The sequence below is a fragment of the Protopterus annectens genome, chromosome 2.part1, assembly GCF_019279795.1.
Source record: "Protopterus annectens isolate FY-2018-M chromosome 2.part1, PAN1.0, whole genome shotgun sequence".
NCBI lineage: Eukaryota > Metazoa > Chordata > Ceratodontiformes > Protopteridae > Protopterus > Protopterus annectens.
Window position 1 is genome coordinate 1,668,784,834 of NC_056729.1, and position 27,258 is coordinate 1,668,812,091.

The window sequence follows — 27,258 nt, forward strand, 5'->3', positions numbered from 1 at the left end:
ATTGATAATGTATGTAAAATTGCCAGGACTGTGATCCTGTGATGAGAACGTCGTGATCAGGGCCTAGGCAAGGAATACAGTAAGAATAGAAGTCCTTATGAGGTATTTGCTTCCCACAAGAAATACAATTAACTTTTTCTGACATCAGTCTGGAGCAAGAAAAAAGTTTCCCCAATGGGGTACTTAGCTTTTAATGAAGACTTCGGATTTGAAATTTGAACAAGAAAATCTCAGGAGTCGGCAGACCGGCACTTGCGAACTGCTTTTGCTTCGGGCACCGCGTGGCAAGAAAGACTGAAGAAAATGGCGTCAGCTGCATCTTTTATACCCCTGGCGCACTGATGTCAGAGAGGAGGCAACAGCAGCCGACGCTGGACCTAGACTTTGGAATTCAGGCCGACTGTGGGTAGCCTGCCAGCAGGATAACCCAATTGTAATGACTGCAACAGTGAATACACTCGAACATCTACATTTATGGTAAGTACACAACTGTACTTTACTGGTTTTTGCCTAAATAGGGTTAGCTAACTGAAGGTTGCCCTCATTTTGTGAGGGGCTTTTTCAGGCTGATGTTCTTCTGTTTCACTGTTGCAGTCATTACATTTGGGTTATCTGCTTGCAGGTAACCCTCAGTCAGCCTGATTAACAAAGTCTTGGGTCCTGTGTCGGTTGCTGTCCTTTCTTCTATGATGTCAGGTCATCAGGGGTATAAAACATGCAGCCAACGCCTTTACATCAGTCTTTCTTGCCGTGCGGTGCCCGAAGCAGAAGCAGTTCGCAAGTGCTGGTCGGCCGACGCCTGAAATTTTCGTTTTAGAGTTTCAGAACCGAAGTCTTCAACTAAAGCTAAGTACCCCATTGGGGGAACTTTTTCTTTCTCCTTACCGATGTCATAAAAGTTAATAATTGTATTACTTGTGGAAAGCAAATACCTCATAAAGATTTTCATTCGTATTGTATTCCTTGCCTAGGCCCTGACCACGACGTACCTTGCTGTCGGTTTTGTGCTTTATTTAATCAGCGCACTATCCGTCGTCGGTATATTTTCGCCTCTAAATATTTCGGTTCTCAGTTTAACTATCCTGAAATGTCATCGGTTAGCCATCAGACTATCGGGATTCCGAAAAAATGCAAAGATAAAGACAGAGACAGGCCGCCGAAGTGCAAAACTGCCGACAACGCTTATCCTAAGCCACTTGCCAGTTCGCCGGTACTCAGGCACTTTTGCAGCCCCTGGTACCCACTACTTCTGTTTCGCAAGCTTCTACTGAGACCCATTCAGAGTCCGGTATGCCGCAAGATGCTTCAACTATGGAACCCGCAGATGTGTCTACCTTGGATGGGTCTGGAGCCGCTGTGCAGGCACCGGCTTCTGAGGGTGTATTCAGGCCTATGGACTTGCATATTAAACTGATGCCTCCTTCTTTACTTAGGCCTAAATCTCGATCCATGTCTAAAAAACCGATGGCCAGGCCACATGCTCAGGCCCCCAGGCCTAAAAAACAAATGATAAGAATGGCTGAAAGTCTAATAACTCTAATCAGGGGTAGCCAACCCCTCCCCCCTTATAAGAGGCCTAGGACTGACGATTATGAATCTTCTGATCAGGATCCTGTTTTTTTCTGACTCTTCTGATGATCTGGATTTGCCCTTACCTACTTATGAGGATTGTGATGCAGAGGACTCTATTCCCTCTGCTTCCCCTCCTGAGGATTTTTCTTTTGGGGAAACCTTACATACTCTTAAGGGAGCATTTCCACTGGGAAAGCCAGGATTTTTTTGATTCAGAAAAGTGGCTTGGGGATTTCCTTCTCCTACCTCAGCATAGGCCTTTAGCTGTTCCTCCTGTACTAGACATTGTTGATGATGTTTTCTCGGAATCTAGTTTGGCCCCTGATTCCCTGCCTCCTGCTCCCAGAAAACCTGACAGATACTACAGGGTCCCTGAGCCCCACAAGTTCCTTTTCAAAAATCCTATTGCAGGTCCAGGGACTATTTCATAGGGGCCCAACTAAGTCTTCTACTGCTAAAAATCCTACCCCTTCTGATAGAGACTCCAGGGTGCTGGATAGATGGGGTAAGAAGGTTTACATTTCTGCAACCTTGGCCATTAGGGCTTTAAATAGCCAGTTTCATATGTTAAAGTACCAGCAACATGTTATTGGACTGCTTTAAACAGAAAATGATGTTGATTCCTGACTGTGTGGAAAATAAAGAATTACAGGATGTTATGTAGTCCTATCTTGCCTACATTCTTACCGGTGGGTTCGGAGCCGAATATCGGCTCCGACTCGGCCAAACTTTTCTAGCTCGAAGTCTTCTATTGGCTGGGCTAAGCAGGTATCCCATGGTGCACTGCTCCATATCCCTAGATCTAATTTGCCGCTCGTGTAGCTCGGACGTGGTCTGGCTTTTGGCTGTGGCTAAGTACCTTTTTCTTGTCTTGAGAAAAAATTTTGTTCATAAACAAAAAGCTATTTTCATAGCTATTGTCTTTAGTGTTTAGGTTTTGGTAGTGTGCTTGTTTTTGTGATATCCCGCTGATTGTTCCCTCGGGCTAGGTCCGTTCCAGTTAGTGGACCTAGTCCTTTCGTCCTGTCCGTTCGTCAAACCATTTAAGTTAGAGGTTTGGTTTCTGTTCCCTTACATTGTGGTCATTAACCGTTTTAGTTAGAGGTTTTTGACATAGTTTGTCTCAGTGTGTGCCTCTAGGGTGTGTGTACTGTTTCAATTTATAATTGGTTCCCGCGTTTTTGTGGTGTTGAGTGTCTGAGTTTTCTTGTCAGACTTCTCTTAGGTTGCTTTGTTGGTGCTTGTTGTGAAGAATGTCCAAAGATTCCAAGGAGCACAAACCTTCGGGTTTCAAAAAGTGCTCTAAATGCGGGTACAAAATGTCCATCACCGATGGGCATTCTATTTGTGTCTATTGCCTGGGAGCCATTCATCTGCAGGAGTCCTGCAATTTTTGCCATGCGTTCAGTCCCAGAGTGCTCCAAGAGAGAAAGAATAAGCTGATCTTAAAGGGACTTTTGAAACCCTCTTTCGAAGAGGCCTTAGATTCTTCTCCCAGTGCTAAGTCTAAGTCATCCAAGTCTAAAAAGAGATCTCCGGCTCCGTCAGCTTCATCGGAGCCTCCGGAGAAAGTCTCAAAAATTGCATCAACCTCCTCTGTTCCACTGTCCTCGGGGCCGCAGGAGGTGTCGGTGTTGATGGAACCGGCGTCGGCTCCAATTATATTAGAACCTATTTTGGAACCGATCGCCCAGTCTCAAACCAGTCTCTCCTGAGAGGAGATCTCGATCTCCCTCCCTGTCCTCCAAATCCTCCAGGACTCTTTTGGATGTGGATGTTGATAGGGTGGTCCAGAGGCTTTTCCAGTCACCAGTTTTGGCAAAATTGTTTTCGGCTCTGGCCCAGTTGGCTCCGGAGACCGTCCTGACCCCTTCTTCGATCATTCCTCCTTCGAGCGCATCTCTGTCTTCAGTGCCAGTGTGTTCCGTGCCGCGTGATATTCCTAGGCCGATTCCGATGGCCCCTCCGGCTCCATCAGTACCGACATTGGCTCAGACCCTGTCGGCTCCGTCCTCGGGGTTCGGAACTCGGGATTCTTCAGTCGGGCCCGAGGGGGACATCCCGGGACATATTTCGGTTCAGAGTCTCCCTCTCGGTGCCTCGGCTCGGGGAATTCCGACTTCTGTCATGGTCTCGGAGGCTGGCCAGTCCTCGGACTCGGGGGGGCCGGCCTTCGAGGCCATGCAGACTGCTCTGGCCAGATCATCCGCTACATCAGGCGGATCGGTCACTCTGTCCCCCACCACTCCAGTGAGAGCCTCTAATCACCACCTATACATGGATAGCAAAGCACCAAGGCCTAGGGATACCCCCACGAGTGGTCCCCAACTTTCTGAGGGCCTTTCAGAGTTCGTGCCTGAGGAGCCCCTTAGAAAGAAAACGTGCAAGAGGAAGCACATAGACTCCCAGGATGAGTCCCTCACCTCTGATACTGACCTCAAGGAATCGGTGGGGTCCCCCAAGTCATCCTCTGATGATGTTTCCTTCTCCGACATCCTGGAGATACTGAAGCATAGAGGTGACTGGCCGTCCAAAGCCCCTTCCGAGGAGGAGTCGGTCTTCCTTAAGGCCTTTGGTGCTCAGCCTTCTGCCTCCTGGGTGTCCCCACCCTTCGAGCTCCTTGATTTGATCTGTCGAAGGGTGTGGGAAAGCCCTGATTCTGTGGAGCCCATACCCAGGCGTCCCAACAAGTTTCTTTCTGCTCCCCAGGGTAAGGAGTTTTTGTCCATAGGAGTTCCTGTAGATGCCATGGTGGCAGCGGCCACTCAGAAGGAAGTAGCAGAGACCTCTTCCTCTGTCCATCCTCTTAACAAGGAGTCTAGGACCATGGACCGGTACGGGAAGCATGCCCTCTCATCAGCAACCTTTACCTTACAGTCGCTAAACTATCTGTCTCATTTCACTCGGCTCCAGAGAGATCTCCTCAAGGAGTTAGGAGATACTCTTGCGGGTAATGTCCCTGAGGCGGTGGCCCAGACGGTTAACGCCCAGATGTCTACCCTCAATTCCATTGTCAACTCTTCCATGCGGCTCATTTCGTATGCAGCCGAGGGAGCGAGTAGGGCAGCAAGCTCAGGAGTCGCCCTTAGAAGGCAAGCCTGGCTGCGCCTTTGTCACTTCGCGGAGGCCTTCAAGTCTTCCTTCACTGATGCCCCCTTTGATGGTTCTTCTTTGTTCGGAACCAAAGTGAAAGACACCCTCACCAGGTGCGAGCAAGTGGGAAAGACCCTGTCTGCCGTAGGGGTCTGTTTTTCCCTTCCTTCTAGGCCTTACCCCAAGGCCCAGCGGGGTGGGAAGATGTGGTTCAAGAAATCACAGAGGTTTTTTCCTGCCGCACAAGGTGAGTCCCCCTCCAGAGGCAGAGGAGGGGGGAGGTTATTCAGGGAGACGCCGCCCTAGAGGCAGAGGGGGCCCCCGCAATTCGGGAGAATGCGATTCCTTTCGCGGCTGTCCCCACTCTCGCTCCTGAGGGAGTGCCCGGCTGTGCTTATCCGGAGCCAGTCGGGGGTCGAATTTCATTATATCCGGAAGCCTGGAAAAGCATCACCCAGGACCGATGGGTATTACGAATAATTTCCGGAGGTTACCTCATTCCGTTTACATCAAACCCCCCTTCAATCAGAAAAATCCCAAACGTTCCACCCAGTCAAAGGGATCAAGCAGCCTCAGAGGTTTCAAAGCTGCTAGGAAAAGGAGCCATCCAGCATGTCCCCTCAGACCACATCGGATTAGGGACTTACTCAAGATTCTTTTTTGCTGCCGAAAAGAACAGGGGACCAACAATTTGTACGGGGAAGGCCCTTCGTTCCACCCATCCCGGTTGCCACAGTGACCACGGACGCCTCCCAGATGGGGTGGGGGGAGGGCATTATCTTGGCAGGACAGTCCAAAGCACATGGCAAGATCACGAGATACATCTGCATATCAACGTCCTAGAGATAAGAGCAGTGCTACTTGCGTTGCAGGCACTTCAGAGCTTTCTACCTCTAGGGACGATTGCAATAAACTCTGACAACATGTCAGTAGTGTGGTATCTAAACAAGCAAGGGGAAACCAGGTCTTACCCCCTGTGCAGAGAGGCCATGCGAGTGTGACAGTGGGCAGTAACTTCCCAACGGTTTCTGGTGGCAACGCACATTCTGGGGAAGTCCAACGTGATTGCGGACAGGCTAAGCAGAGCTATTCTGATGCCTTACGAGTGGTCCCTGAATCATCTAATTGCAGAACGAATCTTCAGCAGATGGGGTCAGCCTTGCTGCGACCTTTTTGCCAGCCCCCTCAATGCCAAATGCAGCAACTACTTCACGCTGATCCCCCCACAGGGGGAGTCACCCAGGGACGCTCTGGTTCACGATTGGCCCTCCAGTCTGCTTTATGCTTTCCCTCCGTTTCCCTTGCTGTCAAAGGTGATTCAGAAAGCGCAATCCTTGGGAAGCAGAATGATTCTGATTGCTCCACACTGGCCTCGTCAAGTCTGGTTCCCTTTTCTTCAACCATACATTGTGGACACTCCTTGGATTCTGGACCCTCAACCAGATTTGCTGACACACATGTTGGGACAGTTCCACCCCTCTCTGATGACCCTCCAGTTGACAGCCTGGCTACGCCACTTCCGTTGTTAGTTAGGCTTCATAAATTTTCACCGGAAGTGGTTCACATTTTATCTTCCTCTCATAAGCCATCTACTAGGAAAATTTATTCCAGCAAATGGAAGAGGTTTTCTATTTGGGAGCACACCCAAGGAATTGATCCTTACACAGCTCCAATTGCTTCAGTCTTGGAGTTTTTGTCTATGCTTTTCCATCAGGGTTCCGCATCAGCTACCATCAAAGTCCAATTGGCAGCAATCTCTAATTTTCATGTGGCTAATTAACCTAGTCTCATGGGTCATGGACTCTGCAAGGCTTTCCTGAAGGGTACTCTGTTACTCCGTCCCCCGGTCTCCGAACCTATCATGCCCTGGGATCTCAATTTTGTTCTACAAGCCCTTACTTTACCACCTTTCCAGCCTGCAGCTACCTGTGAATTAAAATTAACAGCAATCACTTCAGCAAGGTGAGTTTCAGAAATTCAAGCCCTCTCCATCAAACCTCCATACTTAATCTTCCATAAGGACAGGGTTTCTCTTCGACCAAACCCTTCTTTTCTTCCTAAAGTGGCTTCCGTGTCTAATCTTAATCAATCCATTAGTTGCCTGTATTCTTTCCTCAGTTTTCAAACAAGGCAGAACTTAAATTTCATCAATTGGATGTACACAGACAGTTCCGGATCTCTTTTGTTTGGTGCAGGCAGAAACGTAAGTCTGATCAACTATTTGTTTCCTTTTCAGAAAACAAAATTGGGTCCCCGGTCTCCAAGATCTCCATATCCAGATGGATATCTAGTTGCATCTCTTTTGCCTACCAAGCAGGAGGAAAAGATCTGCCATTTCCGGTCAAGGCTCACTCTACTCAGGCTGTTTCTACATCTACCATATTCTAAAGGAGCTTTGTTCAAATTAATTGGGGGCATAACACACTTCCCCTTAACCAAAAAAATTTTTAAATTTCTTCCTACTTTGTATGTAAGTTTAGGCATATCTATACTGGCTACTGGTCATTTTGCTGTACTGCTGTGTTGGTAGAGTAGCAGGTGTGTTGTTATTTTGTAAGCTTATGGCCAGTGATCCAAATTTTAACCTGCCTTGGATTTTTTGTGAAACGGGTATGGATCATACTCTGTGATCGTTAGCTTTTTCTACAGTCTGGTGAATGCTCTAACCATTCGGTGGAACTGCTTCTGGAGATAGAGAACAGGCCCTGAAAATATGGGACAAATGGGAAGAAGATTGTAATAAATGATGTTCTAACCCATTTGCCGCACTCAGCAGAAGATTTGCTGCATCTATGAGCTCAGAATATAAGGTACTGTTTGATCAGCTTGAAAAACTAATGTGGAAAGAAATGGCTGTGTTCTTCAGTTTTGCAAAAGTACATTGAATTAGTCATAACTTCTAGAATGTTAAGGGCATATAACGATCCATCTATGCCTTTTGACCTGAATAATGATATTGATGAGCAGTTTCATAAATGGTGGACAATGGCAGCTCATAAGTGTACAACTGAATGGGTCTCTATATTGGTTGAAAGAGAGAGAGAGAGTCAAACAACAAGAGCTGTGAGAGCAAATTGGTTTGGTATGCTCTACTTTAGTGTCTGGTTCAAATGCTGAGTTTTTAGATAAGTTTCTTATGGATATCAATGGGAAACTTAAAACCTATGAAGAAGAAATTAAGGCGCGGAAGACGAATAATCTTATTAGGGATATCTGGGACTATGACAGTGGTAGAGCTTTTGTAACAAGAACCAATCAGAAACTAGCTAGGAATCATGTGAGGTTTGATAAAGGAGGGGATAAAGGCCAGCATCGGTTAAACTCCTCGGCGGTTACATCAGAGGATATGTACTCCTCTATGGATGATGAGAAGGAAAGAAGAAGTGAATTCCCTTCTCTTCCAAAAGCTCAACGTGAAGAACAGTTTCGCCGGACTTTTTGAAATGGTTCGAATTACCAACGAGAGACACTACAAGGAAAAAAATGCCAACAAGATTTCTCCAACGTGCAACAGGTGGAATTTCAACCACAGCAACAACATAAAAGAGGTAAATGGTGAACTATTACCTCTAAATGATTGTGACTCTTATATTATGAACTTATCTGCCTATAATTTTAATGACTGTAAGTTGGCTGTCCTTAAATGTGGTTTGAAATTTCTACCCAGCGTATTACCGCAACTACATGAATTGAAATGTGATATAAACAGACTAGTTCGAAAATTTACATCTGAAACATTATTTTAAGGGCAATTTAATTAATAATGAATATTATTGCAGTGAGGATGTTGATGCATATGCTTCTTCTAATGATGAGAGTTTTTACTCCTGTCAGTCAGAAGAAAATATGGTACTTGCGTATTATCGCAACCAGATTTTTGCGCTAATGCTGGTTGCTTCTGTTTAGGTCAAATGGTAGCACTGCAGTGTTATGAAGGTTAGAGACATGTGTTCTGATATGTTTTTGTACTTTTTGGAAGCTTTATCATTGAAACAGCTCATAAGATAAGGTTCAAAAACAAGTTTCCTCTTTTGCCGCCAGCATCTCTTGTCAGTTAAGCGAGTCCCATTCTACTGCGAACATGATGTTCATCGTGCATACAGCTGCAGTAATCACAGATGGGTTTTCAGCCGTCAGGTGGTCCCTCGGTCGGCCGAATTCCAAAGTCTTGGTCCGGCGTCGGTTGTTGCCGCTTACTCTTCTGACGTCAGGAAGGCCAGAGTATATAAGACACAGCCGACGCCATGTTCTCCAGTCTTTTTTGCCGCATGGTGCCCGAAGCAGAAGCAGTTCGCAAGTGCCGGTCGGCCAGCTCCTGACTTACGAAAATATTTGGAACCGAAGTCTTCATTAAAGCTAAGTACCCCGTTGGGGAATCTTTTCTTGCCTCAGACCGATGTCAGAAAAAGTTAATAATTGTATTTCTTGTGGGAAGCAAATACCGCATAAGGATTTCCATTCCCTTTGCATACCTTGTTTGGGCCCAGACCACGACGTCTCAGGCTGTCACTTTTGCGCTACCTTCAATAAACGCACTATCAAGCGTCGGACGGAGTTTGCCCAACACTTTTTTGGTAAAGCTTTTGATTATAAAATGTCGTCGGACACTCCGACTACCATTTTATCCAAAAAACGCAAGGAAAAGGACCGACATGCGAGGCCCGCGGTCTCCACCGACACCACGCCGAAACAGGCTCCACGTGGTCCGGTTCTCAGTGACACGCCTTTGCAGTCCCTGACTACCGACGACACTCCTTCGGCGGTGTATTCTGTACCCGAGACCGCTGGGTCATCGGCCCTTTCCCAGACTACAACCAAAGCCCCAGCTTATGTCGAGCCTACTAATGTGGACAGATCTACATCCACCCATGGTGTATTTAGGCCTTCATCCCCTTTTTCTATTAAGGCCTTTACTAAATCCAAAGCAGCCAGGCATCACACTAGGCCTGCTGCACAAGGCCCATCTCCTGGACCCATGCCTAAGAAACAGATGCTTAAAATGGCTGAGGATCTAATTACTCTTATCAGAGGTTCTCAGCCCCCTCCTGACAAGAGACCCAGAGTGGAGGAAGAATACCCCTCTTCTGATCAGGGATCCATTTTATCAGAGCATTCTGATGCTGAGGAACACTCTTATTCCCCTTTTGAGGATTCGGATGCAGAGCAGTCTATTCCTTCTGTATCCCCCCCTGAGGATTTTTCTTTTGGGGAAACCTTGCACACCTTGAGGGAACACTTCCATTGGGAAGGCCAAGACTTTTCAGACTCCAAGAAAAGACTTAGGGAATTTCTTTGGTTACCTCAGCACAGACCTCTGGCTGTTCCCCCTGTTTTGGAGGTACTGGATGATGTCTATTCGGAGGCTTGTTTTAATCCTGATTCACTGCCTCCTGCACCAGTTAAGCCTGATAGATATTACAGAGTACCCAGTTCTCACCAATTTCTCTACAAAGGCCATAATGCTGACCCTGAAACCATTTCACAAGGCCCTAAGGGAATAAAGGCCTCCACTGCCAAGAATCCACTTCCTGCAGAAAGGGAATCTAGATCTCTAGAAAGGTGGGGTAAGAAGGTTTATACCTCGGCCACCCTAGCCATGAGGGCCTTAAACTGCCAGTTTCATATGATTAAATATCAACAGTTCCTGTTATCACAATTAAAAAACAAAATGTTTCAACCTGAACAACCAGATTTAAAAGAGTTACAGGATATGATGCATAGTGCAGAACAAGTGGGTAAACACACTTTACAATGTGGTTATGATGCCCTAGAGGCCTCCAGTAGAGCGGCTGCTACAGGATCAGTCATTCGCAGACATGCCTGGCTTAGGGAACAAAATCTGCCTGATCATGTGAAAGCAAAACTTCTTGATGCACCTTTACAAAAGGATGTTCTTTTTGGTACTAATGCTGAGGATATATTACGAAAAATGGAAGAGAAAGCCAAATCTATGCAAACTGTCAAAGCTTTCTTACAGGTCCAGCCACCACGATTTAGCAGGAATTGGCCATCAAAAAACTGGTTCTTTCCAGCCACTGACAAGCCCCAAAGAGGCAGATACAGACGCAGAAGGGGCAGAGGGCAATCACAAGGGTCATATAGAGGCAGACAATGGCAATCTCCAGCACCAAGAGGTGGTGAAGACAGTGCACAACAATACAGGAAGCAAACTCAATGACTCCCTCATTTCCATGCCAAGCAAGTCTCAACTGGCAGCACCTTTGGGAGGGAAACTAGCATTATTCGCAAGCAATTGGCATATTGTCACAACAGACAAATGGATACTAGACATTATAAACAGAGGCTACAAATTTCAATTTCACACTCTTCCAAAAATGAGAGGCATGCCAAACCTACCACAAAATCAAAGGGTAGAGGCACAACTGCAAATTTCAAAGCTCCTAAACATGAGGGCTATACAAAAGGTACCTACGCACCAACAAGGTCAAGGTTTTTATTCAAGACTTTTCCTGGTACCAAGAAAAGGAACCGACTGGAGACCCATTCTGGACTTATCCATCCTAAACACATTTCTACTCGTACCAAAATTCAAGATGCTCACATTACAGCAACTTCTTCCCATGTTGGGCAAGGAGTTTTGGCTGATAACATTGGACCTCAAGGAGGCATACCTGCATGTCCCAATCAGACAAAGCTGCAGAAGATACCTCAGATTTCTTGCAGGTTCAATCCACTATCAATTCTCTGCATTGCCCTTTGGCTTATCTACTGCGCCCAGAGTATTCACCAAGTGCCTGGCATCAGTGATTGCCTACTACAGACTTCAAGGGATACAAATTTACCCTTATCTGGACGACTGCCTGATCCAAGCGGACAGCAAACATTTACTACTGGAACATCTGGCATATGTGACACGGTTACTGCTTTCTCTGGGATACACCATCAGCAAGGAGAAATCAAAGCTAACACCTTCTCAGAAAATAACCTTCCTGGGTGCCAGCTTGGACACAAACACCCAGATGGCATACCTTACGCCAGAAAAACAAGGGCAATTATCTCAGTACTTCAAAATACTAGCAAAAAGTACCAGGCTTACTGCAAGGAAAATCTTGCAGGCTCTGGGATTCATGGCATCTTGCATTCTTCTAATCCCGTGTGCAAAGCTGCATATGAGGAAACTTCAATGGTACCTAAAAAATCTATGGTCTCAACACAGTCACAGCTTGGAAGCAATTATTCCAATAATTCCCTGTCTACAAAAGGAATTCTTATGGTGGGCACAAGCATGTCAAGTAAACACAGGCCTTCCATTCGGCAAGCCTCAAGCAAAACAAGTCATAACCACAGACGCCTCAGATTACGCCTGGGGGGCGCACATGAAGGACAGGTGCATTCAGGGCAGATGGTCCTAAAAGGAAAAGCACCTTCACATCAATCAAAAAGAAATGCTGGCAGTAATAAATGCAATTACAGCTTTCAAGGACTTCCTGCATCCAGGACAATTGCTCATAAGAACAGACAACACCACAGTAATGTGGTACATAAACAAACAAGGAGGAACTCACTCATACCCCTTGTGCAGACTAGCCATGACTCTTTGGAACCTGGCTCTGGAAAGACAAATCGAACTTCAAGCACAGTACTTGCCAGGGATGGAAAACACACTGGCAGACACTCTGAGCAGAAATATGACAGATCCACACGAATGGAAGCTACATCCACAGGTGTTTATGGAGATAGTCCAAGCGTGGGGGAGGCCAGATATAGATCTTTTTGCCTCCCACAGAAACCATCAATTGAAAAGGTTTTGTTCAAGAAACTTCCATCCAAAGGCCTGGAAAGTGGACGCCCTTTCATTCAGTTGGACAACATGGACAGTTTATGCATTCCCCACCTCTGCCTCTTCTGCCCAAGGTGCTTTTGAAAGCAAGAACAGACAAACCGAGGATGATACTGATTGCTCCAGACTGGCCAAGGCAACACTGGTATCCACGCCTGAGGAGCCTAACACATACTCCTCCCTGGTCCCTGCCTCTAATACCTCTTCTGCTGACGCAGAACAACTACAAAACCCTTCACAGCCAGCTGAAAACACTCAACCTCGCTGCATGGAAAATTCCTTAACACCACATCAAACTCTACTCTCCAAGGAGGTGCAGGATGTCATTTTGGAGGCCAGAAGACCATCTACTAGAAAAGCTTACTCCGCAAAATGGAAGCGGTTTTGCTGTTGGAATGAGAAAAGAGGGCAGGACCCTAGAAAATTGAACTTGCCTCAGGTTTTACAGTACCTAGCTGAACTACTGAGCAGTGGACTTTCATTTTCTTCAATTAAAATACACGCCTCAGCCATTTCTGCAGAATTCAACACGGATCCTCCTTTATTCTCACATCCACTCTTACGGCAGTTCCTCAGAGGGGCTAAGAATATAAGACCTCCAAGGAAACAACCAATACCAGCCTGGGACCTTAATTACATACTAGAAAAATTAACATTGCCCCCCTTTGAACCTGCTGCTTCAACAGATCTACAATATTTGTCCTGGAAAACAGCTTTCCTTCTGGCCATCACTTCAGCTCGTAGGGTTTCTGAACTACAGGCCCTCATGGCGGTGCAGCATTTCCTCATCTTCCATCAGGACAGGGTTTCCCTTCGTACCAACCCATCTTTTATGACTAAAGTGGTATCTAGGGTAGCCTTAAACCAAGCCATACACCTTCCTACCTTTTATCCTAACCCTCAAAACAAAGGGGAAAGGCTGCTTCACTCTTTAGACATCCATAGGCAGCTACGTTACTATTTGGACAGAACAAAGTCCTTCAGGAAATCAGACCAACTTTTTGTGTCCTATGCCGTAGGGGCTCCAGGGAAACCAGTTACCAAACAGACCATTTCGAAGTGGATTGGCCACTGCATATGTTTTTGTTACTCCTATCATGGGAAACCTGTCCCTACTGGTATCGGATCTCACTCCACCAGGGCCACAGCCACCTCTACAGCCTTCCTCAGAGGTGTGCCTACTAAGGATATCTTGGAGGCAGCCACTTGGAGTTCTGTACATACCTTCACAAAACACTACCATCTGCCCTTATATTCCAGAACAAGAGCAGGCTTTGCCACTGCTGTTTTGCAGGGCATTCTGGCTCAACCCAGTTCCTCATAGTACCTACCACCCTATGCATAGCTTTGGGACTCTACCCATCTGTGGTTACTGCAGCTGTATGCACGATGAACATAGTACAGTTTTGTACCTACCATAAATGTAGATGTTCGAGTGCTAATACAGCTGCAGTACAGGTTTCCCTCCCTCCTTCCCCTCTTGGTAAGGCCATGGGGCCTAAAAACCTCTTCATACCTCATGACTGGGTTATCCTGCTATGTTTTATTTGCTTGCATTTGTGGATTAGCTTTATTTATGTATTGCCTTCCTTTTGGGGGCACCTGACATCTGGGGCAAGAAAGACTGAAGAACATGGCGTCGGCTGTGTCTTATATACTCTGGCCTTCCTGACGTCAGAAGAGTAAGCGACAACAACCGACGCCGGACCAAGACTTTGGAATTCGGCCGACCGAGGGACCGCCTGACGGCTGAAAACCCATCTGTGATTACTGCAGCTGTATTAGCACTCGAACATCTACATTTATGGTAGGTACAAAACTGTACTTTCCTTCCACATGCTGTAGTCGGTGAAGTAGGAAATCTCTGTTTTCAAACCTGTATTATTTATCAGCCGTTTCAATGATGAAGCTACCTAAGTCCACCAAACCTGTTTCTAACCTTCATAATACTGTCGTACATGATCCAAAAAAAACAAAAAGGTAAATCCAAAGAAGTAGTAGTCCTTCACCAAAAGGAACTGCAGTACAAAGTAATCCATTCCACAGATCTTATGCTAACTCCTGCATTCCTTTCAGCCCCAACACACGTACACACACGCAACCACTGCGATCGCTGAATTCAATGCTGGACGTCTTTAAAGGATGCTACCCACGCACCTCAAAATTATGTGTCATTAGTTTTTTTAAACCCCCTACCGATATCCCCAGCAGACCTACTGCCAGTCTACCCTTCGATATCACACTTCAGTGAGACCATTTCAGTAAAAATGAAGAAAGTAAAAGAGGTTGCAAAATCTGGTTGCGATAATACGCAAGTACCGAAAATATTAATGCCTATTGTATATTGGTACAAGTCATGTTGAATATAAAAGTGTATTTATACCACCATTTCACCATGAAGGTGTACAACAGTTTTATAGAATGTTACATTTTTCTATGGAAAGATAATTGTTTGATTTTAGTAAATGTATGAAAAATATTTCTTATAATTTGACTAAAAATGAATGGAAATCACTGTTATTGTTGAGTGAAAAAAGGTACATTATATTTAAACCTGCAGGGAAAGGTAATAAACTAGTAGTAATGCATTATTCACAGTACTTAAATATGTGTAATGTACATTTGAATGATGTGAGTATATATGAGAAGGTTGAATGTTCTGTATATTTGGCGGGATTAGAGGAATATAAGGAGTCGTTAAACAACGGTGTTAGACTTGGTTATCTTTCATGTGAGGATGTAAAAAAGAAGTTCAATGTGGGTGGGTGTAAAATGGCACAATTCTATTGCTTACCAAAAATACACAAGAACATTACACATCCATTACACGCCTTATAATTTCAGGAAAGGATTTTTTTCTTTATAAAATGGGACAACTATTACATTTTTTGCTTTTACCTAAAGTACAAACATTGCCTTCATATATTAAGGATGTTTTTGATTTTTTATGTAAGGTTAAAGATATTCAATGGAATCACAGTATGTATTTGATAACTTTTAGATGTAAAAAGTTTATATACGAGTATCCACCATTCTTTTGGGGTAGAGGCCCTAAGGTTTTTCTTAGGTGAATGTCCAGCTACAGAGTATATTATAGACTTAGTATATTTCTGTTTGACAAAAAACTTTTTTGAGTTTAATGGAATATTGTTCCATCAGAAACAAAGAACAGCGATGGGGGCAGCGTTTGCCTCATCGTATGCTAATCTAAGTATGGGTCTTTTTGTGATAGAATATGTATATAAATCTAGATTTTTTTCAACAATATGTAAAATGTTCTAGGTTTATTAATCTTATTTTTCTATGTGAAGAGGGGAATGAAATTCAGTTATTCGTAAGAGATCTACAACAAAATAGATTCCATCTAGAGTATGATGGATTACAGATTGGGAAGAAAGTTCCTTTTCTGGATGTAATTGTGGACATTACGGATAGGAACAAGAATAGAACTCTAATAAAAAGAAAATTTCAAGGTGGAAATCAATATCTAAGAGTACAAAGTTGTCATCCACCCTGTACACCTGAGACCCTATCATATGGGGAGTTTATACATTTGTATAGACTATGTAGTGAAGTAGGTTTTTCTTAAGAATTAACAAAGACTGTCTCTGTTTAAATCTAGAGGATGTAATAATGAATTGTTAACCAAATGTTGGGAAAGATTTATTAAGGAATATGTAAAGGGGGACTATAAGGCTAAATCTGCACATGGCTATAACCCTGGAACTTATAATAAAAATGGACAGGAGGATATTTATTTTGTCACAACATATAGCTGCGTTAATGATAAAGTAGTGAAGATGGTTAAATATTATTGGAGCTTTATAATATCTTTGAGAGATTTTTCTCAATGGGTTACAGATATTCCTAAAATTTCATACAAAGTAGGAAGAAATGTAAAAAATTTTTTGGTTAAGGGGGACGTTTGTTATGCCCCCAGTTAATCTAAATAAAGCTCCTTTAGAATATGGTACCAAGCCTTGTGGAAAATGTAAGGCGTGTAGATATTTAGTTAAAAGTTTTAACAAAATAAATGGTATAAACTTCAGTGTGAAGGGACAATATAGATGTGATACAGAAGGCATAATATATGCTTTAAAGCTCGTGTGTGATGAATTTTATGTGGAGGAGAGTAAGCAGGCTTTTAAAGTGAGGTTAATGGAACACATTAGGGACACTGAAAAAAACAAAAAGGAAAGTTCAGTAGCAGAACATTTTAATAAAAATGGATGGAGGTGAATCTGCACGTTTAAAAGGCACTGCACTAGAAAAAGTAGATAATACATGTGAAAATATGAATGTAAAAAATAAACTGTTGTGAGTTCCTTTATATTTTAAAATATGATACTTTAGTCCAAAAAGAACTGAATCTTGAATGTAATTGGCGTTTTTTTATTTTATATAATTGTGCAATGTATTAATTGAGTGTTAATAGATTTGCATAGAGTGTATATATAGGCAGGTTAATTTAGATGTATTTTACTTCTTGAAAGTATTTGTGACGAGATGTCGGAGAATAAACTGTGATTTACCCTCAGTTTTTGCTTGCCTGTTCCTATTACAATGGTGAATTTGTCATTTGAACCTTGCCTAAAAAAGGCACTGTAGGGGTGGCAAGACCCTTAGCCAGTGTCCGGAATCCCAGGGGCGACAGGTGCAGACCATCTCTGGTAAATTATCGTCGTCTGTCGGCCATGTCGTCCCAGGCAGACAGATACTGGATCCCCTTAGAATGACACCAGAAGCTTAGCCAATTGTTGAAGTTGATCATTTTATCCTTGTACTGCAAACTGCGGTGGTGGTGCTGTAGTAGCGCTGTCGCCTGACAGTAAGACGTTGTCCCGTTCGATTCTCAGCTAGAGCGTCTTCTGTCTGGAGACATGCTTGAATGGGTGTGCCTTCGTTGAAGGTTGTGCGTCAGGGCTGGCAACTCGGCATGTAAAAATCTACTGACAATCATTAGCAGACCGGAGTTCCGCTGTGGCGACCCATAACCGGGAAAAGCTGAAAGACACAGCAACAACTGCGGTATCATTCTGGGCAATGGCAGGAGGCTACTCAGGGCTAGGGTCATACCTGCCTGGACTACAAGATCAGAGAGCTCTTCCATGTCTCTTTTCATGTAGTCCAGGGAGGTACGTCTCAGATCATTCACATCAACATGGACAATGACCGAGTCATATTTGTACTTGTGGAGTGACCTTGAGTGCGTGGGTTATGTGGCGGATCCTGGCACCCGACAGGCAGCTGACAGTAACCTTCTCCTTGTTTAGCTTGGTGAGTGGGACATCACTGTGCCTTGACTATAGAGTCACCTATGACTAGTGTGTTGGGTACGTTGTTTTTGCCTTATGGGCTGTGGTGTATTGGCACACTGAGTCTGTGGGCTGTGTGTCATTTGGGTTGTGTTGGGGGGGGTGGAGGTTGCTTGCGTTTCTGCTTTGGAGGTCTCTGTTGCTTGAAAAGATTATTATTGAGAGCCTCTGCAAATGTTTGTGTGTCTGTATGTGTGGATTTTGGTGGTGTAGGTTTAGTGGGACTATGTGATGAGTGTGGTGTGGTGCAAGTGTTTACCTTCTCCTCTTGACTGTCACCTGTGTTTACAGGTTTTTTTTTTTTTTTTTTTTTTTTTTTTTTTTAAGGTTCTGGTCATCTATTAGTGTTTACACCGGTACTTTATCTTGTAGGATTGTGCTTCCCTGGGCTACTCTTGACTGGAGGGTTTGGGTTGGATTTATAGTTGTTATTTCTTGTTACTAACGTTGATGATCTGGAATTTATTGAATGAATCATTTTCTTTCAAGATCAACTGTTATTACATTTGGCCAAACAGTGTTCATGCATAAGGAAGTTTACTTTGACATTTGGACATGCCAAGAGTTATAGGTGTTTGGCAGGAATTCAAAATGGATTTCAGGGAGTATTTTTCGGAAAATGAAACCACAGTTGCTGCTTATTGAAAGGATGTTTTTCTTTTTCTCCTTTTTTGATAATGCCATTGCTCTCCAGGTATATCCAGTCTGTGTTGGGGATCCTTCCCCCCTTCACTTTCATAACAAAATTGGCTCCCGAGAGTGGAACCAGGACTAAAGTAATTACTGAATTACAGAGAAGTGGCCTTGTCATCCTTCCGTAACATAGTGTTTCCTTGGATGTGCAGTGATATCAGTGTACTGCACCTGTGCTACCAGGTACAGGTGTCCAGACTGTACCACATATCCTCTACATATGTTGCTGCCAAGATATGCTCACCTCTGTAAGATTGTGATCTAGCTGCTATCCTGAGACATCCTTTCCCTTTAGAAAAAACAGCACTTCAGCTGATGCTGACAGCTTCCCTTCCTCCTGTAGCCGGCCTTAGGCATAGGCCAACTAGGCAGCCGCCTAGGATGCCGCTCTAGTAGGGGCACTTTTCCAGTATTTATTTGGTGTAGGTAGACTAGGATAGGAGCACTGGGTGGTGAGGTGGGGGGCGCCATGGTGCCCTTTTGCCTAGGGCACCAGTTGACCTAAGGCCACTCCTCCTTGTGTGGCTCTCGTGTATTGCAAATCCATTACTGAATCACTGTGATTGGTGTTCTAGCTAGAGCTATCCTTCTGCAGGAGTAAGCAGTATTCAAGGCTTTGGGCATTGGATTACCGGGCAGCTGTCTATATATATCACCTGTGTCAGTGGCACAAAAGTTAGCACACTCGCCTTTGGTGCAGAAGGATGTGGGTTCTATTCCTGCATGGGGGGTAGGGGGTGCTGCACTCCTGACTGTTCCATCTTTTGGATGAGGCATTAAACTGAAGCCACATGTGCTTCAGTTGGTGGTAACTTGGGTGGTTGTAAAGGATTGTATGGCACCCATTGAAAAGAGTAGAGAAGTTCCCAGATGCCTTTGCCAAAGTTTCCCTAGCATTATAAATACCACCTCAGGTCTCCCCAGAAAAGAGGCTACTAGCCTAGTGGGACTAACCTGGTCAACAAAGCATTAATAAAAATAAAACAAAAGGTGTAACCTGGGAGTGTCAATGCCTAAGGTTACTTATGAAAGGTGCAGTAGATGTATAAGGTGCTTTTTCTTATAAAATTGCATCACTGAAACTGCACCTACAAATTTGTTGCTGAAAGGATATAACAGTTTTCCTGCTAGCTGACAGCAGACAATTTGGCATCCACCAGCAAGATATGTAGGGGTCAGCTTTTATATTTGATGGCACTTGGTAATAGGTCTCATGTAAGAGTAATATATTATCTGCTAGTGGTAAAACAGCAACAAAAAGAAAAGAAACTTGATCTACATCCAGTTTTGGTGCTCATTACATTAGTGTTACAGTTCTCAGTATGAAAGATCATATGGCAGTGAAGGGCTGGAAGAGAGATGCATTTTGCAACACGTTATCCTTGAATGTTGAATATCCCTTTGGGAAAATACATTTTGGGGGGGGGGGGGGCAAGAAGAGTTAGTACACCTAATGGCTGAGTAGATGCAACAGGTTCCGCTGATAATAATCTGTGTGTGTGTGTGTGTGTGTGTAGTATATATTGTTTACCTTTTTCACTTTCTCAACATTTGATCAAGTGTGTTCAGAGTACAGTTTACACATCTGCAGTATTTGGAGGCAGTTCCTGATGTTCTTCGTGTTTCACTGTTGCAGTCATTACATTTGGGTTATCTGCTTACAGTAGCATCTGTTGTGGGGATTCTCTTCTCTTCTACATAATTACTCATCAGCTACTGTAAAATGCTTTTGTGTATGTTTTTGTTAAACTTTCCTCCCCAACTCGTAAAATATTTAATCCGTTGTGGGGCTTTCTCCCCTTATGTATAGTTATTCAACTACTGTTTAAATGTTTTTGAATCTGTTGTGGGGCTTTTCTTCCTGGGTTTCCACTGAAAATGGGACCAGTCTGACTGAGCTAGTGGCCCATTTTACATAACTATACATAAGGGGAGAAAGCCCCACAACGGATTAAATATTTTACAATGAGTTGGGGGGAAAAGCTTAACAAAAACATACACAAAAACATTTTACAGTAGCTGATGAGTAATTATGTACAAGAGAAGAGAATCCCCACAACAGATAAAAGCATAGACTGTAATTTATATATAAATATATATATATATGTATATATATATTTTATTTTATATACGTATATATATTTTATATACTCATATATATATATATATATATATATATGTGTGTGTGTGTGTGTGTGCGCATATATATATATATATATATATATATATATATATATACATACACGTGTTTGTGTGTGTGTGTCTATATATATATATATATATATATGTATATATATATATATATATATACATATATATAAAATGCATTGATAAAAAAGGTTATGTCATATTGCATCTTAAGTAGAATACAACTGCCATAAAATAGAAACAATGTCTTTCAAGATGTTGCTAATTTTAAGTAGTCATGTGGACCTCCTATAGGTAGTCACGAAATACCAAAAAACAAAGTTTCTTTAATGCTTTTTTTTTTTGTATACTTGCTAGTGTTCATTGTTCTTTTTAATGAAGACTTGTTTCTGTTTCTACTTTTATAGCAAGTGATTACTCAGTGGAGCACCGGCGAAGAAACTGTGCGAGTCCTGGCTTTTTTAATTCTCAACAAACTGTGCAGACATAAGCAGGATGCCTATTTGAACCAAATCTTGAAGGTAATTAACATTTTCTTTTTGTAATTTATAGAGCTGCCTTAGCGGCTCTTTACTTGATTAGATGGCCAGCAACCCTGGTCCAGCAAGTGGATCTGGTCTTGAAAAGCAGGCCAGTAGGGGTGCGCTAAGATAGCCAGGTGCCCAGCTTCTTATCTTTGAGAAGATGATGTAGACTAAAACACAGAAGTGCTGCTTTCTGTTGTAGGCTATGTGGGTAACAAGCTAGCATGTAGCATGTCAGTGTATGCACTACAGCCCTGTCAGTCAAGCTTGAGCTTATTTACAAACCAAAAATATTTCACATAAAAGCTACCTTGGAAATTCGTTATAGGAAATAACACTTCTTAGTGTGTTCCTGAACATGCATGGTACCCCCCCCCCCCACATCCTGCCACATCTGAAAGCAAGGTGGGGCCATAAATCATCAGAAGAGATGATATACAGCAGGGATGGTACAGATAGGGTGACAGAGGAGTGGGCAGCTGATATGGGAAGGACTTGTCTGTCTCTCTAGGTGTTGGTGGAGAAGGGATCAAAGTTTATGGATACAAAAATAATGTAATAGACATCTACCACTCCTATAATGTGGCTTATTTGTGCTTTGTAGCCAAGTACTGCATTAAATGTAGAGCTGCTGTGTATTAGGCATGTCAGGCAAAAGTATAGCTTTAAATGTTACATAATTTGAGAGCAAGAACTTAATCCCAGGGCATGAAACATCAGGCACTAGGGTGATTGACAGCTTTCTTTCTCATTATTTTTTTAGCTCATCCAGCGCACATTTGCAGGCACTCGTAGGTATAAAGGGTGGATGTTCATCGTGCATACAGCTGCAGTAATCACAGATGGGTTTTCTGCCGTCAGGCGGTCCCTCGGTCGGCCGAATTCCAAAGTCTTGGTCCGGCGTCGGTTGTCGTCGCTTTCTCTTCTGACGTCAGTGAGGCCAGAGTATATAAGACACAGCCGACGCCATGTTCTCCAGTCTTTTTTGCCGCGCGGTGCCCGAAGCAGAAGCAGTTCGCAAGTGCCGGTCGGCCAGCTCCTGAATTACGAAAATTTTGGAAACTGAAGTCTTCATTAAAGCTAAGTACCCCGTTGGGGAAACTTTTCTTGCCTCAGACCGATGTCAGAAAAAGTTAATAATTGTATTTCTTGTGGGAAGCAAATACCGCATAAGGATTTCCATTCCCTCTGCATACCTTGTTTGGGCCCAGACCACGATGTCTCGGGCTGTCGCTTTTGCGCTACCTTCAATAAACGCACTATTAAGCGTCGGGCGGAGTTCGCCCAACACTACTTTGGTAAAGCTTTTGATTATAAAATGTCGTCGGACACTCCGACTACCGTTTTGTCCAAAAAACGCAAGGAAAAGGACCGACACGCAAGGCCCGCGGTCCCCGCCGACACCACGCCAAAACAGGCTACACGTGGTCCGGTTCTCAGCGAGACGCCTTTGCAGTCCCTGACTACCGACGACACTCCTGTGGCGGTGTCCTCTGTACCCGAGACCGCTGGGACCTCGGCCCTTTCCCAGACTACAACCGAAGCCTTTGCTAATGTTGAGCCTACTAATGTGGACAGGTCCACCTCCACCCATGGTGTATTTAGGCCCTCATCTTCTTTTTCAGTTAAGGCCTTTACTAAATCCAAAGCAGCCAGGCATCCCACGAGGCCTGTTGCACAGGGCCCATCTCCAGGTCCCATGCCTAAAAAACAGATGCTTAAAATGGCTGAGGATTTAATTACTCTTATCAGAGGTTCTCAACCCCCTCCAGACAAGAGACCCAGAGTGGAGGAAGATTCCCCCTCTTCTGATAAGGGATCCATTTTATCAGAACATTCTGATACAGAGGAACACTCTTACTCTCCTTTTGAGGATTCGGATGCAGAACAGTCCATTCCTTCTATATCCCCTCCTGAGGATTTTTCCTTTGGGGAAACCCTGCACACCTTGAGGGAACACTTCCATTGGGAAGGCCAAGACTTTTCAGATTCCAAGAAAAGACTTAGGGAATTTCTTTTGTTACCTCAACACAGACCTCTGGCTATACCCCCTGTTTTGGACATTTTGGATGATGTCTATTCAGAGGCTTGCCTTAACCCGGATTCTCTGCCTCCTGCACCAGTCAAACCTGATAGGTATTACAGAGTACCCAGCTCTCACCAATTTCTCTTCAAAAGCCATAATGCTGACCCTGAAACCATTTCACAAGGCCCCAAGGGATTGAAGGCCTCCACTGCCAAGAATCCACTTCCTGCAGAAAGGGAATCAAGATCTTTAGAAAGGTGGGGTAAAAAGGTATATACCTCGGCCACCCTAGCCATGAGGGCCTTGAATTGTCAGTTTCATATGCTTAAATATCAACAGTTCCTGTTATCACAATTAAGGAACAAAATGTCTCAACCTGAACAACCAGATTTAAAGGAGTTACAGGATATGATGCATAGTGCAGAGCAAGTGGGTAAACACACTTTACAATGTGGTTATGATACCCTAGAGGCTTCAAGCAGAGCGGCTGCTACGGCATCAGTCATTCGCAGACATGCTTGGCTTAGAGAACAAAACTTGCCTGATCATGTGAAAGCTAAACTTCTAGATGCTCCTTTACAAAAGGATGTGCTGTTTGGTACTAATGCTGAGGAGATATTACGGAAAATGGAAGAAAAAGCCAAATCCATGCAAACTGTCAAAACCTTTTTCCAGGTCCAACCACCACGTTTTAGCAGAAATTGGCCTTCAAAGAACTGGTCCTTTCCAGCCACTGACAAGCCCCAAAGAGGTAGATACAGACGCACAAGGGGCAGAGGGCAATCACAAGGATCATATAGAGGACGACAATGGCAAACTCCAGCACCAAGAGGTGGCGAGGACAGTGCACAACAATACAGGAAGCAAACCCAATGACTCCCTCATTTCCATGCCAAGCATGTCTCAGCTGGCAGCACCTTTGGGAGGAAAGCTAGCATTATTTGCAAACAATTGGCATATTGTCACAACAGACAAATGGATCCTGGACATTATAAACAGAGGCTACAAATTTCATTTCCACACTCTTCCAAAATGAGAGGCATGCCAAACCTGCCACAGAATCAAAGGGCAGAGGCACAACTACAAATTTCAAAGCTCTTAAGCATGAGAGCTATTCAAGAGGTACCTTCTCACGAACAAGGTCAAGGTTTTTATTCAAGGCTTTTTCTGGTACCAAGGAAAGGAACCAACTGGAGACCCATTTTGGACTTATCCATCCTAAACACATTTCTACTCGTACCAAAATTCAAGATGCTCACATTACAGCAACTTCTTCCCATGCTGGGCAAGGAGTTTTGGCTGGTAACATTGGACCTCAAGGAGGCATACCTGCATGCCCCAATCAGACAAAGCTGCAGAAGATACCTCAGATTTCTTGCAGGTTCAATCCACTATCAATTCTCTGCATTGCCCTTTGGCTTATCTACTGCACCCAGAGTATTCACAAAGTGCCTGGCATCAGTGCTGCAGACTTCAAGGGATACAAATTTACCCTTATCTGGACGACTGCCTGATCCAAGCGGACAGCAAGCACATACTTCTGGAACATCTGACATATGTGACACGGCTATTGCATGCCCTGGGATACACAATCAACAAAGAGAAATCAAGGCTAACACCATCTCAGAAAATAACCTTCCTGGGTGCCAACTTGGACACAAACACCCAGATGGCCTATCTTACACCAGAAAAACAAGGACAACTATCTCAGTACTTCAAAATACTAGCAAAAAGTACCAGGCTTACTGCAAGGAAAATCCTGCAGGCGCTGGGATTCATGGCATCTTGCATCCTTCTAATCCCATGTGCAAAGCTGCATATGAGGAAACTTCAATGGTACCTAAAAAATCTATGGTCTCAACACAGTCACAGTTTGGAACAATTATACCAATAATTCCATGTTTGCAAAAGGAATTTTTATGGTGGGCCCAAGCATGTCAAGTAAACACAGGCCTTCCATTCGGCAAGCCTCAAGCAAAACAAGTCATAACCACAGACGCCTCAGATTACGCCTGGGGGGCGCACATGAAGGACAGGTGCATTCAGGGCAGATGGTCCTAAAAGGAAAAGCACCTTCACATCAATCAAAAAGAAATGCTGGCAGTAATAAATGCAATTACAGCTTTCAAGGACTTCCTGCATCCAGGACAATTACTGATAAAAACAGACAACACCACAGTAATGTGGTACATAAACAAACAAGGAGGAACACATTCATACCCCTTGTGCAGACTAGCCATGACTCTTTGGAACTTGGCTCTGGAAAGACAAATCGAACTTCAAGCACAGTACTTGCCAGGATTGGAAAACACACTGGCAGACAATCTAAGCAGAAATATGACAGATCCACACGAATGGAAGTTACATCCTCAGGTGTTTACAGAAATAATCCAAGCATGGGGGAGGCCAGACATAGATCTTTTTGCCTCCCACAGGAATCATCAATTGGAAAAGTTTTGTTCAAGGACCTTTCATCCAAAGGCCTGGAGAGTGGACGCCCTTTCATTCAGTTGGACAGCATGGACAGTTTACGATTCCCACCTCTGCCTCTTCTGCCCAAGGTGCTTTTGAAAGCAAGAACAGACAAACCGAGGATGATACTGATTGCTCCAGATTGGCCAAGGCAACACTGGTATCCACTCCTGAGGAGCCTAACACATACTCCTCCCTGGTCCCTGCCTCTAATGCCTCTTCTGCTGACTCAGCACAGCTACAAAACTCTTCACAGTCAGCTGAAAACACTCAATCTCGCTGCATGGAAAATTCCTTAACACCACAACAGACCCTACTCTCCAAGGAGGTGCAGGATGTCATTTTGGAGGCCAGAAGACCATCTACTAGAAAAGCTTACTCCGCAAAATGGAAGCGGTTTTGCTCTTGGAATGAGAAAAGAGGCCAGGACCCTAGAAAACTGAACTTGCCTCAGGTATTACAGTATCTAGCTGAACTGCTGAACAGTGGACTTCATTTTCCTCCATAAAAATCCATGCCTCAGCCATTTCTGCAGAATTCAACACAGATCCTCCTTTATTTTCTCACCCACTCTTACGACAGTTCCTCAGAGGGGCTAAGAATATAAGACCTCCAAGGAAGCAACCAATACCAGCATGGGATCTTAATTACATACTAGAAAAATTAACATTGCCTCCTTTTGAACCAGCTGCCTCAACAGATTTGCAATATTTGTCCTGGAAAACAGCCTTCCTTCTGGCCATCACTTCAGCTCGTAGGGTTTCTGAACTACAGGCCCTCATGGCAGTGCAGCCCTTCCTCATTTTCCATCAGGATAAGGTGTCCCTTCGTACCAACCCATCATTTATGCCAAAAGTGGTATCCAGGGTAGCCTTAAATCAAGCCATACACCTGCCTACCTTTTATCCCAATCCTCAAAACAAAGGGGAAAGGCTGCTACACTCTTTAGACATCCATAGGCAGCTTCGTTATTACTTGGACAGAACAAAGTCCTTCAGGAAATCAGAACAACTTTTTGTGTCCTATGCTGTAGGGGCTCAAGGGAAACCAGTTACAAAACAGACTATTTACAAGTGGATTGGCCACTGCATACGGTTTTGTTATTCCCATCATGGGAAATCTGTTCCTACAGGTATCAGATCACACTCCACCAGGGCTACAGCTACCTCTACAGCCTTCCTCAGTGGAGTTCCTACCAAAGATATTTTGGAGGCAGCCACTTGGAGTTCTGTACATACCTTCACAAAACACTACCACCTACCTTTATATTCCAGAACAAGAGCAGGCTTTGCCACTGCTATTTTGGAGGACATTCTGGCTCAACCCAGTTCCTCCTAGTACCTACCACCCTATGCATAGCTTTGGGATTCTACCCATCTGTGATTACTGCAGCTGTATGCACAATGAACATAGTACAGTTTTGTACCTACCATAAATGTAGATGTTCGAGTGCTAATACAGCTGCAGTACAGGTTTCCCGCCCTCCTTCCCCACTTGGTAAAGGCATGGGGCCTAACAACCTCTTCATACTACCTGACTGGGTTATCCTGCTATGTTTTATTTGCTTGCATCCACTGATTTTGGATTATATTGCATTGCTTGCATATATGTATA

General features: G+C 44.0%; 1 protein-coding gene across 1 annotated transcript in view; it reads left to right on the forward strand.

The window, feature by feature from the left end:
• Positions 1 to 27,258, forward strand: part of NOC2L (NOC2 like nucleolar associated transcriptional repressor) — a 1,272,638-nt gene that overhangs the window by 557,747 nt on the left and 687,633 nt on the right. Inside the window, exon 9 of the mRNA XM_044063595.1 lies at positions 21,030 to 21,143. Within this exon, the coding sequence (XP_043919530.1) occupies positions 21,030 to 21,143 (114 nt within the window). The remainder of the gene's footprint in view (positions 1 to 21,029; positions 21,144 to 27,258) is intronic.